The sequence below is a fragment of the Phyllobates terribilis genome, unplaced genomic scaffold, assembly GCF_046119375.1.
Source record: "Phyllobates terribilis strain yellow unplaced genomic scaffold, ASM4611937v1 Scaffold_7__3_contigs__length_470593459, whole genome shotgun sequence".
NCBI classification, from domain to species: domain Eukaryota; kingdom Metazoa; phylum Chordata; class Amphibia; order Anura; family Dendrobatidae; genus Phyllobates; species Phyllobates terribilis.
Genome location: NW_027362767.1, coordinates 228727768 through 228743533, shown reverse-complemented (window position 1 = coordinate 228743533; position 15766 = coordinate 228727768). Strand labels below are relative to the sequence as shown.

Sequence of the window (15766 nt, the reverse complement as noted above, 5' to 3'; positions counted from 1 at the left end):
AGGAGGGCAACAACCCAGCAGTAGGACCGCCACCTCCGCCTTTGTGCAAGGAGGAACAGGAGGAGTACTGCCAGAGCCCTGCAAAATGACCTCCAGCAGGCTACAAATGTACATGTGTCTGCACAAACGGTTAGAAACCGACTCCATGAGGGTGGTATGAGGGCCCGACGTCCTGCATGGTGTTGGGCTGTGAGCACAACCCCCATCTGTGGACGCTTGGCATTTGCCACAGAAGACCAGGATTGGCAAAGTCACCACTGGCGCCCTGTGCTCTTCACAGATGAAAGCAGATTCACACTGAGCACATGTGACAGACGTGACAGAGTCTGGAGACCCCGTGGAGAGCGATCTGCTGCCTGCAATATCCTTCAGCATGACCGGTTTGGCAGTGGGTCAGTAATGGTGTGGGGTGGCATTTCTTTGGAGGGCCGCACAGCCCTCCATGTGCTCGCCAGAGGTAGCCTGACTGCCATTAGGTACCGAGATGAGATCCTCAGACCCCTTGTGAGACCATATGCTGGTGCTGTTGGCCCTGGGTTCCTCCTAATGCAGGACAATGGCAGACCTCATGTGGCTGGAGTGTGTCAGCAGTTCCTGCAAGATGAAGGCATTGAAACTATGGACTGGCCCGCCCGTTCCCCAGACCTGAATCCGATTGAGCACATCTGGGACATCATGTCTCGCTCCATCCACCAACGTCACGTTGCACCACAGACTGTCCAGGAGTTGGCGGATGCTTTAGTCCAGGTCTGGGAGGAGATCCCACAGGAGACCATCCGCAACCTCATCAGGAGCATGCCCAGGCGTTGTAGGGAGGACATACAGGCACGTGGAGGCCACACACAATACTGAGCCTCATTAGGAGCATGCCCAGGCGTTGTAGGGAGGTCATACAGGCACGTGGAGGCCACACACAATACTGAGCCTCATCAGGAGCATGTCCAGGCGTTGTAGGGAGGTCATACAGGCACGTGGAGGCCACACACAATACTCAGCCTCATCAGGAGCATGCCCAGGCGTTGTAGGGAGGTCATACAGGCACGTGGAGGCCACACACAATACTCAGCCTCATCAGGAGCATGCCCAGGCGTTGTAGGGAGGTCATACAGGCACGTGGAGGCCACACACAATACTGAGCCTTATCAGGAGCATGCCCAGGCGTTGTAGGGAGGTCATACAGGCACGTGGAGGCCACACACAATACTCAACCTCATCAGGAGCATGCCCAGGCGTTGTAGGGAGGTCATACAGGCACATGGAGGCCACACACAATACTGAGCCTCATCAGGAGCATGCCCAGGCGTTGTAGGGAGGTCATACAGGCACGTGGAGGCCACACACAATACTGAGCCTCATCAGGAGCATGCCCAGGCGTTGTAGGGAGGTCATACAGGCACGTGGAGGCCACACACAATACTGAGCCTCATCAGGAGCATGTCCAGGCGTTGTAGGGAGGTCATACAGACACGTGGAGGCCACACACAATACTGAGCCTCATCAGGAGCATGCCCAGGCGTTGTAGGGAGGTCATACAGGCACGTGGAGGCCACACACAATACTGAGCCTCATCAGGAGCATGCCCAGGCGTTGTAGGGAGGTCATACAGGCACGTGGAGGCCACACACAATACTGAGCCTCATCAGGAGCATGCCCAGGCGTTGTAGGGAGGTCATACAGGCACGTGGAGGCCACACACAATACTCAACCTCATCAGGAGCATGCCCAGGCGTTGTAGGGAGGTCATACAGACACGTGGAGGCCACACACAATACTGAGCCTCATCAGGAGCATGCCCAGGCGTTGTAGGGAGGTCATACAGGCACGTGGAGGCCACACACAATACTCAACCTCATCAGGAGCATGCCCAGGCGTTGTAGGGAGGTCATACAGACACGTGGAGGCCACACACAATACTCAGCCTCATCAGGAGCATGCCCAGGCGTTGTAGGGAGGTCATACAGGCACGTGGAGGCCACACACAATACTGAGCCTCATCAGGAGCATGCCCAGGCGTTGTAGGGAGGTCATACAGGCACGTGGAGGCCACACACAATACTGAGCCTCATCAGGAGCATGCCCAGGCGTTGTAGGGAGGTCATACAGGCACGTGGAGGCCACACACAATACTCAGCCTCATCAGGAGCATGCCCAGGCGTTGTAGGGAGGTCATACAGGCACGTGGAGGCCACACACAATACTGAGACTCATTTTGACTTATTTTAAGGACATTACATCAAAGTTGGATCAGCCTGTAGTGTGTTTTTCCACTTTAATTTTGGGGGTGACTCCAAATCCAGGCCTCCATTGGTTAATAAATGTGATTTCCATTGATGATTTTTGTGTGATTTTGTTGTCAGCACATTCAACTTTATACAGAACAAAGTATTCAATGAGAATATTTCATTCATTCAGATCTAGGATGTGATATTTCAGTGTTCCCTTTATTTTTGAACTGTGTTTGTGTGTACCCGTGTGTATATGTATATATGTATATGTGTGTATGTATGTATATATATATACACACTGTATGTATATATATATATATATACACACACACACATATATATATATATTATATTTTATTTATTTCTTTATACATACATATATATGGTGTGTGTATATATATGTGCGTGTGTACATATATGTGTGTGTGTGTGTATGTATGTATGTGTATATATATATATATATATATATATATATATATATATATATATATATATATATATATATATATATATATGGATGTGTGTGTGTATATAAAGTTTGTTCACTTTTCTGATACTTCTACAGTGTGCTGCCTGCTTTTTTGCATATAGCGTTAAGCAAAACCTTCTTTTTTTTTATTTTTTATTTTTAGTCTCCCTATGGGACTTGGCCCAACGATTTGCTTGATGGCTTGTTCTGTATACAGTATAGCAGTACATAGAGAAATTAATGGTCTCCTATGAATCCCCAGGGTGTGTCAGAACTTCACAGGAGTTCTAAGATGGCAGTCATGGTGGCCTTCAGCAGGCTGCTATGGCTGCCCATCAACAGTCCGCAATCATGTCGCAGGGGGTGGGGGATGGCAACACTGCGATAACACACCTTAAATGTCACTGGTAGGCATTCACAGCAGCATTTAATGGGTTAAACAGCAGCAATCAGAGCAAGCTCAGGTCAATTGTGTTAACGATGGACGCTGCCTGTATGACACAGCCAGTATCTGCTAGGTATGGTGCAGACTTAGTTCCTCAGCCCATGCTAAACACCAGCACTTGATATGTGATGTGCATGTATGCCACATGTCCAGGAGGGGTTAATATATCCTGCGGTTTTTATACAGAATTTCTGCTGATGATCAGAGCAAGTTGTTGTTCTTCACTTACAGATTATTTATGCCTGAGAATATATCTAAAACTGCATTTTCTCTCGAAAAAATTTGTCTTGCGCAGCATAGTGAATGTGTGATAGAAAACTCACGCGGAGCTCTGAACTTTCAGCTGCACAAGCACACATTAAGAGAAGGGTGCAATACAAGCTTCTCTAGGTGGACAGACACATCTAAAAATTGTCTTCTTTTTTTTAATGAACGTGTTTAAAATTCACATTGTTGATGTGTAGTTGCTCATGGAAGATGCAGAATAGCTAAAGATTACATCTAATGCAGTTTCTATAAGGGTAGCAGCAAATCCAATGCTTGTAGCTAAATGAACTATATGTCAAACGTGCAGTAAAAGAAAGACCCATATCTTCTGCATCTTGCCTTTTTCCCTCACCAGTCTCCCTCCTTGCTTTTTTTTTACTCCTTTGTTTCTTTCTTCTGTTCCCAAATGGCTGGAGATTCGTCTTGATTATAATTGCTGTTAGCCACGCATATCTAATTTGTGTCTTTTTAAGAGCTAATTAGCGAGTACTCGACATCTTTATGTGTTGTGCTCCTATCCAATCGCCTCAATTCAGCTCCAGGAGGTTTGTGTTTGACAAACCTTCTCCCACTTGACTGCAGTAACCCCTTCTGTTCCTAGTATGACTCTATATAGTTTTACCTTAAAGAGGACCTGTCATGAGATAAAAGTGCCCATGTTTTGCTTTTATTTTATTCCTGCTGTTCCACTTAACATTAGTTTTTTTAAAATCTGCCTTACGTATCCAGACATAGGGTTCCTTTTATTTAGTTCTAAATTTTAAGATCTGAGCGTTGCTCACTAAGTAATAATGCAGAGCAGCCTAAAGATACGCCCCAGAGGATCTTATGAGTCATTCCCCTGGTAAAGATATGCCCCAGAGGATCTTATGAGCCACTCCCCTGGTAAAGATACGCCCCAGAGGATCTTATGAGCCACTCCCCTGGTAAAGATACGCTCCAGAGGATCTTATGAGCCACTCCTCTGGTAAAGATACGCCCCAGAGGATCTTATGAGCCACTCCCCTGGTAAAGATACGCCCCAGAGGATCATGTGAGCCACTCCCCTGGTAAAGATACGCCCCAGAGGATCATGTGAGCCACTCCCCTGGTAAAGATACGCCCCAGAGGATCATGTGAGCCACTCCCCTGGTAAAGATACGCCCCAGAGGATCCTGTGAGCCACTCCCCTTGTAAAGATACGCCCCAGAGGATCTTATGAGCCACTCCCCTGGTAAAGATACGCCCCAGAGGATCCTGTGAGCCACTCCCCTGGTAAAGATACGCCCCAGAGGATCCTGTGAGCCACTCCCCTTGTAAAGACATGCCCCAGAGGATCATGTGAGCCACTCCCCTTGTAAAGACTGCCCCAGAAGATCCTGCGAGCTACTCCCCTTGTAAAGACATGCCCCAGAGGACCCTGTGAGCCACTCCCTCTTATTAGGACCATAAAAAATAACACTAAATAAAAAATCTAATATCTCTGAAACCATATGGTGGAGTTAAAAATGAATAACTAAAAGTGGAATATTCCGGGTGGCAGCGGGAATGAAATAAGAGTAAATCCTGACCACTTTTGACCTAATGACAAGTCCTCTCAATAATATTGCTTATTGCCAAATGAATATTTGGTTTTAAGTACCTTTTTCACGGCATCAGTGGGACATGTAGACAGAACCAGTTACCAAAAACTTTCTCCGAACCGGTATTAATTGTAATTGGGTCTATTACGTCTTGATGTCCGCCTCCAGTAGGCGAACACGCTCGAAAATTATGCACGGCAGAGCGCACGTTTGCTCTGCTGGCACCATCATAGACTATGGCCCCATCGGCACATACGCCCGAGTCCTGTTTTGTAGGGGTGGTTCAGACGTAAGCATTGACGGGCCACAGAATGGGTGTCGGAACCCAATGTGAAAGCACCCTTAGGAAATACAGTTGTCATAAAGGCGTGTACTTGATCTGTACAATGTTTTTGTGAGTTTTTCATGTCAAGTCGCGTCCACATGAATTACAGGACCCAAGGTTTCCCTGCGAAACATTGCCCAGAGCATAACAGCCTCCATTGACCTTCGGCCCATAGTGCATTCCCATTCCATCTCTTTTCCAGGCAACTGATGCTCCCACGTGATATGAAAGAAAATGTTATGAAACCAAGTCAACTTCTATTGCTCCAGTTCTGATGCTCACATGCCCAATGTTGAGCTTTTTGGCATTAGACAAGGGTCAGCATGAGCACCTTAACCAATTTGGGGCTACACAGCCCTATAGCTGGGATGCTCTGCCTGTTCTGACATATACTATAGCACAAATTGCTACATAGGCTATCTTCTGTGGGATTTGACCATATGGGCTAGTCGTCACTTCCCACACACATCAAGGAGCCTTGGTGTCCATGATGCTGTCACTGACCGGTTGTCTTTGCTTAGATCCTTGATGGCAAGTAATACCGGGAACATCTCATGAGACTTGCTGTTTTCAGTGCTTTGACACAGTCATCTAGCCATCACAATTTGGCTCATATCAAAGTCATTGACAGTGAGGATGATCAATGAGTGGAGCAGGTGGCCACGAGAGGTGGTGAGTTCTCCTACAATGGAAGTCTTCATACAGAGGCTGGACAGACATCTGTCTGAGATGGTTTAGTGAATCCTGCATTGAGCCGGGGGTTGGACATGAGGACCCTGGAGGTCCCTTCCAACTCTAACATTCTAGGATTCATTCAGATCTTTAAGTTTTGTCCATTTTACTTCTTTTTGATGCATCCACTTCAAGAACTAACTGTTTGCTTGTTGTACAATGTATCCTCCACCTCGAGGCAAAATACCTACTTGTCTCGTTCATTCCTTAGAGCTAGAAATGAATGAGACCTGTCCTCTTCCACCACTTTATATATTAGACAGCATCCTCCTTCTGATCCACAATCCACAGTTTCTGTGAACACTTTTTCTTCAAAAAATAGAGAAGGTTTCCGTTCAGCTCACTACTCCTGTGTTAGAGAATAAGTATCCCAGGAGTCTTCCGGCGTAGACCGTCTGTGGTCAGGGTGTGGTGCATGGAGTATGCACTGGTCTGGTTTCCAGGTCAAACAGCTCAATGTCCAAAGGGGAATGCTCTCCGGCACCAAAGGAAAGTAGTTAAAACTTAGCCTTTAATCATATAGGATAGAAAAATTGGCAGCATTTGCCCTTATTAAAAAGGAAAAACATAATGATTACGCGTTTTGGGCAGAAAAAAACCCTCATGATTTGAGTTTTTCAACCCGAAATGCGTAAACATTATGGTTTTTTTTAATATGTGTACATTCTGCCAATTTTTCTATCCTATATGATTAAAGGCTAAGTTTTAACTACTTTCTTTTGGTGCCGGAGAACATTCCTCTTTGGACCATTGAGTCCCTTTTTTCTTGCCTCTATCAGACCAAGTAGCACAACATCATCTAGGCAGTAGGAATACTTTCTTTAAGTTTTTACTATACTCAGAAGTAGAAGGGTCCAAGGTTCAAATCCCGCCAAGGACAACATCTGCAAGGAGTTTGTATGTTCTCCCCATGTTTGCGGGGGTTTCCTCTGGGTTCTCCGGTTTCCTCCCACACTCCAAAGACATACTGATAGGGGATATAGATTGTGAGCCCCAATGGGGACAGCGATGATGATGTATGTAAAGCGCTCTGTAATTAATGGCGCTATATAACTAACTAAAAATTCACATAAGTTTGCCAGTTACAAGTCACCAATACAAAACCTACTCATATACTACCTTCAAAATTAGGTTCTACTGCTCTTTTTTACCACTCATATAACAGGATTAGGCCACGTTCACTCATTCAGTATTTGGTCAGGATTTTACATCAGTATTTGTAAGCCTAAACCAGGACAGGAATAATCAGAGGAAAAGTATAATAGAAACACGTCACCACTTCTGCATTTATCATCCACTCCTGGTTTTGGCTTACACATACTGATGTTCAGTATTTTACATGTGAACGTGGCCTTCAGAGTGAAGGTGCAGCAGCAATCGGGAGAATACAAGTGAATAAAAATGTACAAACCGAAAAACTGTGGTCCAAAGGCAATGTTAATTCATCCCACAGCGCACATATAGCAATGATGGACCAAAAGGAAAAAGTGCAGGATGCAAGAAATCTCAATGAAACATATGAATTTTTATTATTATATTATTATTTATTTTTATAGCACCATTAATTCCATGGCACTTTACATATGAAAAAAGGTGTATTCATAATAAAAACAAGTACAATAATCTTGCACAAAAATGAATCAGCGACTGGTACAGGAGGAGCGAGGACCCTGCCCGCGAGGGCTCACAGTCTACAAGGGATGGGTGAGGATACAGTAGGTGAGGGTAGAGCTGATCATGCAGCGGTATTGGTGGAGCGGTGGTTACTGCAGGTTGTAGGCTTGTCGGAACAGGAGGGTCTTCAGGCTCCTTTTGAAGGTTTCCACGGTAGGCGAGCGTCTGATGTGTTGGGGTAGAGAGTTCCAGAGTAGAGGGGAAGCACGGGAGAAATCTTGTATACGATTGTGGGAAGAGGAGATAAGAGGAGAGTAGAGAAGGAGATCTTGTGAGGATCGGAGGTTGCGTGTAGGTAAGTACCGGGAGACTAGGTCAGAGATATATGGAGGAGACAGGTTGTGAATGGCTTTGCATGCCAAGTTAAGGGTTTTGAACTTGAGTCTCTGGGCAATGGGGAGCCAGTGAAGGGATTGACAGAGGGGAGAGGCCGGGAAGTAGCTGGAGGACAGGTGGATTAGTCGGGCAGCAGAAATCAGGATAGATTTGAGGGGTTCGAGAGTGTTAGAAGGAAGGCCACATAGCAGGATGTTGCAGTAGTCAAGGCGGGAGATGATGAGGGCGTGCACTAGTGTTTTTGCCGATTCGTGGTTGAGGAATGTGCGGATCCGGGAAATATTGTTTACTTGGAGTCAGCAGGAAGTGGAAAGAGATTGGATATGTGGTTTGAAGGAGAAATCATAGTCTAGTGTTAGCCCGAGGCAGCGAGCTTGCGGGACTGAAGAGACTGGGCAGCCATTGACTTTGATGGATATGTCTGTTGGGAGGGGTTGAGTGAAATGGTGGAAAGATGATGAATTTGATTTTCTCCTTGTTCAGTTTTAGAAATCTAGCAGAGAAGAATGATGAAATAGCGGACAGACAATGTGGGATTCTGGTTAGTAGGGAGGTGATATTGGGTCCAGAGAGGTAGATCTGTGTGTTATCAGCATAGAAGTGGTACTGGGAGCCGTGAGACTGAGCCGTCCCAGGCCGAAGGTGTCGATGGAGAAGAGCAGAGGTCCTAGAACTGAGCCTTGGAGGACACCGACAGATAGGGGCGAGGTGAGGAGGTGGAGTGTGTGAGTTGGAGACACTTTACGGTCTGTTGGTTATGAGGAGATCCAAGATAAGACCAGGTCTGTGATGCCGAGCGATAAGCGAATCTGTAGTAAGAAATAGTAGGAAATGGTCCACTGTGTTGAAGGCAGAGGACAGGTCCAGGAGGAGGATAACAGAGTAGTGTCGCTTGGATTTGGCAGTTAGTAGGTCATTGGTGACTTTAGTCAGGGCAGTTTCAGTGGAATGGTGCGGTCAGAAGCCAGATTGTAAGCGGTCAAAGAGGGAGCAGGAAGAGTGTTGTTCCAGTAGTTTTGAGGCATAGGGGAGAAGTGATTTGGGGCAATAGCTGGACACAGAGGATGGGTCAAGGGAGGGCTTTTTGAGGATGGGTGTGATCAAGGCATGTTTGAAGCATGAGGGGAAGACACCAGTTGTTAGTGACAGGTTGAAGAGGTGGGTTAGGGTTGGAATGAAGACTGTAGTAACGTTAGGGATGAGGTGGGACAAGATTATGTCAAGTTCACAGGTGGTGAGGTGTGACTTGGAGAGTTAAGAGGAAAGTTGATCTTCCATAATGGTGGAGAAGCTCGTTTTGGAGGAGGAGGGTTGCGTAGATATGAGAAGGGGCTGTGGGGACTTTGACTGATGGTGTCGATCTTTTGCGTGAAGAATAATGCAAAGTCTTCAGCCAAGATGAGCGGAGAGGGAGGAGGTGCTGGGGGACATAGGAGAGAATTGAAAGTGTTGAATAGCTGTTTAGGGTTGTGAGACTGGGGGGAGATAAGAAGTAGGTTTGTTTTGCTGTGGTGTGAACTTGAAAGTAGTGAGGGACTGTTTGAATGCGATGAACTGCTCGTTGGAGTTGGACCTTTTCCATCTCCGCTCAGCAACCCTGGAAGCCTGTCTCAGTTCTTTAGTCAGGTTGGTGTGCCAGGGTTGCCTGTTGATTGTGCAAGCTTTGGTATGTGTGAGGGGGGCGACCAACTTGAGAACTGCAGCTGTTGTGGTGTTATATAAAGCGGCAGCAATATCTGCATCGTGTAAGGAACTTATGTTTGTAAGAGGGAGAAGGGATTCAGAGAGTGAGTGTAGGTCAAGGTGTTTGAGATTTCTCCAAGGGTGTGCAAGTTTTTGGAGTGGGGATTGTGGACCTGGAGAGGAGAGTAAAGAGAATGTGAGTAGGTTGTGGTCAGAAAGAGGGAGAGATCAGTTAGAGAGGTTAGATATGGAACAGAAGCGGGTGAAGATGAGGTCCAGTATGTGGCCCTCTTTGTGAGTGGTTGCGGAAGACCATTGAGCAAGGCTGAAGAAGGAAGTGAGGAACAGAAGCTTAGAGACAGGTGAGTGGGAAGTGTCAATGGGGTTGTTGAAGTCACCCATGATGATAGTGGGGATGTCAGCGGAAAGAAAGTGAAGTAGCCAGGTGGTGAAGTGGTCAAAGAAAGTGGTGGCTGGCCCTGGGGGGTGGTAAATGACAGCCGGTTGGAGGGGGAGTAGATGCGCACACAGTGTACCTCAAAAGAGGGGAGAGTAACGGAGGGCGGCAATGAGATTTGGGTGAATGCACAATTATCTGACAGGAGAAAACCAACTCCTCTGCCTTGCTTGCTGCTGGTGCAGGAGGGGTGTTGGGAAAGGTGGAATCTACCATACTAAAGTGCAGCTGGAGAGGCTGTGTCAGAGGGGGTGAGCCAGGTTTCAGTAATGAAAAGATCATGGATGTAGGAGAGTTTGTTGCAGATGGAGCGAGCGTTCTATAGAGCTCCTGTAAGTGGGACTGGGGAAGTAGGGGCTGAGTGGATGGGTATAAGGTTAGCAAGCTTGTGAGAGTTTGTGATAGATCGTGGATAGGAGGTGGAAGTGACTGTAGGGATGTGGTGAGGAGGACCAGGATTTGGAGAGATATCGCCAGCTGTGAGGAGGAGCAGAGAAAGTAGTAGCAGGTGGGAGTAGGAGAGAGCATGAGGTGGCTGTCTGTGTTTGGAGACACATGATTGAATGTTGAGGAATAGTTCTGAGGAGGAGGTGAGATGAATAGGGAGAATGGAGGAAGAGATGACCAGTTCCTTACTAGGTGAAGGGATTAGGGGGGTTAGTAGAAAGTGGAGGACTATAGGGGAGAGAATGAAAGCAAACAGAAACATTGTTTACTTTGACTGGGTATCCAGTTTCCTTCAGTTCTCTTCAGGTTCAATTCAGGTCTAATTGAGTGCATCACACTTGTATGACACACTTGCGTGATACACTGCGCAGACTACATCAGCAGACTCACTGCTCACAATATCTGTGCTAACAAATGCATTCAGGTGTGAAGCAAAGGGGAGAGGCCTGAGTTCATCTTTATCAGATAATTACAAATTGAGCCAGATGCAGGATATAAACACAGGCAAAGTAAAACAGGCCGAAATGTACATACGTACGAGTATATATCTCACATACAGAAATTTCTATCCTATAATGTGAAGCTTCGGAACCAAAAAGATGGGTACAAATACTGACCAAACCCAATTGGCAGCACAAAAGTCATAGTAATAAGTCACGGGGATAAAAGGTAAGTAGTAGAGGTCACTGTGGACAAAGTAAAATCACGCTGATAAACTATGGATTCCACAAATACCTAAGAAGACATGAAAGCTATGCAATGGCTTACCCACCATTCAACCGACGTGCATTTCGCAACTGCTTTATCTGGGGTCTGGCCTAATTTCACTTATTTACTGGTTTTGAAATGTTTCACTTATTTATCTTTATATATTTTTATTGATATTTAATAGTGTTGATTTCGAATATGTATCATTAACCATTTCCGGCGAGCACGCTCGGGTGCTCGCCAAGTATTTTGGCGTGCTCAGTGTCTCATTCACTGTCGCCGAGCCTGCAAGTGTCACGGCTGCATGTGTCTAACAGCCGTGACACTTGCAGGCGCGGCGACAGTGAATGAAACGCTGAGCACGCCAAAGTGCTCCGCGAGCACCTGAGCTTGCTCTCCGGAAAGGGTTAATGATACATACTCGATTAATACTAATATTCAATAATAAAAATTCATGTTTTATTGACATTTCTTGCATTCTGCGCTTTTTTCCTTTTGGTCTACCATGAATAAAAATGTAGGTAAATAGATTCTGGCAATAAGCTTACTGGTATTATAAGGCACTCAAAATAATTTTAAAAGGCAACCTGTCACTAGTCTTCTTCAGCATAATGTAGTGGTAAAGACCCTGATTCCAGCGATGCGTCTCTTACTGGGCTGCTTACTGCAGTTTTGATAAAATCCCTGTTTTATCTGCTGCAGATCTAGCAGTTCTCTGAATACTGAGCTCTGTATTACCCCGCCCACACCACTGATTAGCTGCATTCTGTATACACAGTGCATAGGCTGAAAGCTGCCAATCAGTGGTAGGGGCGGGGTTATACAAAGCTAATGAATATGGAGGACTACCTGGCAGCAGGTTTAGTAGTTCTCTAGTGATAATGTCCTGTTTATAAAACAATGATTTTATCAAAACTACAGCAAGCAGCCCAATAAGTTACACGTTGCTGGAATCAGGCTCTCTGCTCCTATATCATGCTGCTCTCAGATTAGGAAGCAAAAACCTGGCACAGTACTATAATAGATTGATCTATAAAAGGAAGGACTTTGATGTTCGTGAAAAAGCAGTGTGAGATGTAACACAAGTTGGATGGGTTGATTCATGTGACTGATTTTATGCTTTTGATAAACTATTTTTTAATTCTACGTCTGTGACTGTGTCCTAATTGTTCTGCAAGATCTGTTAGAACGGTGTAAGCAATAGTAATAATTCATGTTTGGTTACTATGGAGAGCATTGAGTAAACTGTATGCAGTAAGTGCCCTCTAGTGGTGGTATAGAGAAGGCAGGATTTTTCATATTAGGCCAAGACTTTACAACTCTCTCCCTAAAGGGTCATCTGTAATTTAGCCAGGAGCCCAGCTCTCATAACTTTAAAACATTAAATATAGGTATCAAGTTTGGAAACTATTCCTTATTCATGGGATAGAGGATAGCTTCCCAAACGCTGAGCATCTGACAGCTGGGACCCCCACCAATCCTGAGTGGGAGTGCACACTGGTGGTCCCATTATGAATGTATGGAGCGACAGTGTACATGATCCATTCATAGCCTGGGTTCGGTGTGGATCCCAGTGATTGGAACTTTTATCTCCTATCCCATGGAAATGGGAGAACTTCCAAACTTAAGAATATCTCTTTAAAGTTTTAGAGAGAAAGAAGAGCTTTACAATGTAAGCCCCCCATGACAACACTGCCTGTCCTCTAGCACTTAGGTGTTGTGCCAGCACATTGCGTTATTCCAACCAATGAGGTCACTTATTTTCAACCTGGCTAGCAAAAAGAAAGCTGGACAAGAAGCGGGCTATTTCTGGGGAGATGTTTGATTGACATGAGCCCAGAGAGTCTCTTTGACGGCACTGAGCTGGAAACTGTTGTCTACAGAACATAAAATGGGTGAATTTAAGTTTTTATAAGATGTGGTTGTGGTACGTGGAATAACAACATCAGATGGCATAGGGTCCACCATGACGGCCATCAATGTCTCGTTGGTGTGTGTCCGACCTCAGACATTTCTTGCCAGTTGGGACATGTCCTTTTCCCTTTTTATATAGTCACAGCTGTTCCTTCATAGGAACGTCTGTGTCCAGTGCTGCAGCCACTTTAATTGTGGCCCTTCAGTGTCCTGGAAGCGCGGGATCCCCAAAGTACTCACTGATGAAATGTTGGTGGCCATCAGTCTGACAGTCCAGAACAAACCCTTATTGTGCAGCCAGTGATCATTTTATTGGGGGCAAAGTATGAAAATGCGCCTCATTTATCAAAACAAGGCAGGTGCAGAGACATGTCCGAGTGTCGGATTAAAATCGGCAATGCAAGTCAATGGGTCCATGAAAAAATCGGATGATATCAGAGTGTGGTCCGAATTTCATGGCTGTTAGAAAAACCGACGACGCTCTGACCCGACCCCAGAATCTGATCAGAGTCGTTGGTCCATTTTTCTCGTACGTCAAAAATTGGATGTCTAATACAATCACAACCTTGGGCGTCATTCAAAGTGACCTCATCCAAAGAAATTTTAGTAACCATCAGCCAGTTTAATAACACAGTGGAATACAATTTTTTTCATTGTAGAAAGAAGGTACACAAAAATGTAAAACCCTTCAAAATCTAACTAATAGTATAAACACTTAAAATATTCCCATCGAGTGTAGAGCAGAGTCTGGCCGGCCGGCTGGTCTCTTGATCCCCTTAAGGACAGGGTGAATTTTCACTTTTTGTGCTTACGTATTTTCCTCCCCTTTTTACATTTCCATTTCCATTCGAGGGCTTGTTTGTTGCAGGACGAGTTGTAGTTTCCAATTACCCCACTCATTTTATCATACAGTGTACTGAAAAACATTGAAAAAAAAACTTTCCAAGTACTGTGAAATGCTGAAAACTTTCCCTCTCCTCCCTCACTCCCCACCTCTTAATTCTGCCATTGTTTTGGGGGTCTGTTTTTACGGTGTTCTTTGTCCGGTAAAAATAATCTAGCAACAGGAGTCTACCAATCTTATAACTTTTTATATTCTACTGGTTAAAAAAAGAATTGGACCTGTGAGGTTTTTTTTGATATTTTAGGGAACTTGAACCTGAGATTGTATTGAGAAATTGATTTCCTATGAAGCCCAGTCTTTGGCTGAGCTTCATTGGAGAGCGCAGATGGCCGATATGAAGCCTTCAAAGGCCCCCAGCTGCTTGATAAATGATGGCCATCAGAAGGGACAGTCGCCATGTGACCGCCTGTTAAATGCAACAGTTATACACTTAACAGTAGCATTTAAGAGGTTAAATTAAATTTGATCAGCGCTTAGCCTGTTATTATATACCGAGCTGCAAGGAGTGGGCTCAGCCCTTAGATAATGCTTGGGAGGTGAAAGACCTATGATGTCTTCTGCACGTATACTTGCTTGTGAGCTATAGGATACTCATTTGGTGATGTGTTGCAATTTTCTCTTTGGCCACAAGATGGCAGTGCTGAAATGTTCTATCTTTACTACGACCGCCATATCTGCACGGGTTCCTGGGTAATCTGAATGAATAATAACCATCTGACAACCTTTTCCGCTTTTGTCTTCCCACAGTATGACTACAGCTTCAGAACAGAACAGAGCGCTGCCGCCCGCCTGCCCCCCAGTCCTGCCCGTTGCCAACAGATGCCCCCGCCATGAGATACGGGAAGATGGCCTAATGCATTTGGCGCGCACAAGTACTACTGAGCAGAACCCATTGCTGCTAACCATAACTTCTAACCCCTGCCCTGCCAAAGAGGCAGTCGTGAAGAGTTGGTGGATTCTTTTCTAACAGTTTTTTTTTTTTTTGTATTGGTATTTTGTAAATATAACGACTGAAAACGAAAAAAACAATCAAATCCCCGTTGAGTCGTTGTATCCGTGCTGAGCTCCGCAGCTCTGCGCTCGCCAGTGTTATCCGATGCTTAGCTGGTCTGCACACTTCCCGTCTCTGTAGAAGCGAAATCAATGAGCAGTCCGCGGCGGAACGCAACGTTACGGCAAAACTTTAGCCAAGACGCGCTTTCTTCCTATACTATATGTGATATGTGGGAAGCTGAGTCCTACACAAAGTGCGTTGTGCTCAGCAGCGTGAAAATCCCATGATCATACAGGTTACAACCTTGGCAAAGTAGAAGTAGATACTTGCCAAGATACTTTTTTTTTTTATATATATAGAACCAGCTTCACTCTAGGACTCTCTGGGATTACAACACTGACTCAATTTGGACTGAGTTGCAATACCAGACATGGACAGGAGCGGCGCTATTTCTCATGAAAAAAAGCTGATTTTTTTTTTTTTTGGAAAACCTCCTTTTGACATGAAACATGTCTTAAAGAGATTATCCCATCAACATTTATAAAATATCCAATAAATATCTGATTTAGTTGGGGTTTGACTGATCGCTAACACCGGGGGGTGAATGGAGCAGTAGGGCGTGTG

At 45.3% G+C, this 15766-nt stretch overlaps 1 protein-coding gene across 7 annotated transcripts in view; it reads left to right on the top strand.

The window, feature by feature from the left end:
• MVB12B (multivesicular body subunit 12B) overlaps nt 1-15470 on the top strand; it is a 146315-nt gene extending 130845 nt beyond the window's left edge. For all 7 annotated transcript variants that reach the window (XM_073639774.1, XM_073639773.1, XM_073639775.1 and 4 more), the window contains one exon: nt 14896-15470. In XM_073639774.1, coding sequence (XP_073495875.1) covers nt 14896-14982 — 87 coding nt within the window. In that variant the 3' untranslated portion in view covers nt 14983-15470. The remainder of the gene's footprint in view (nt 1-14895) is intronic.
• Nucleotides 15471-15766: the final 296 nt, after the last annotated feature.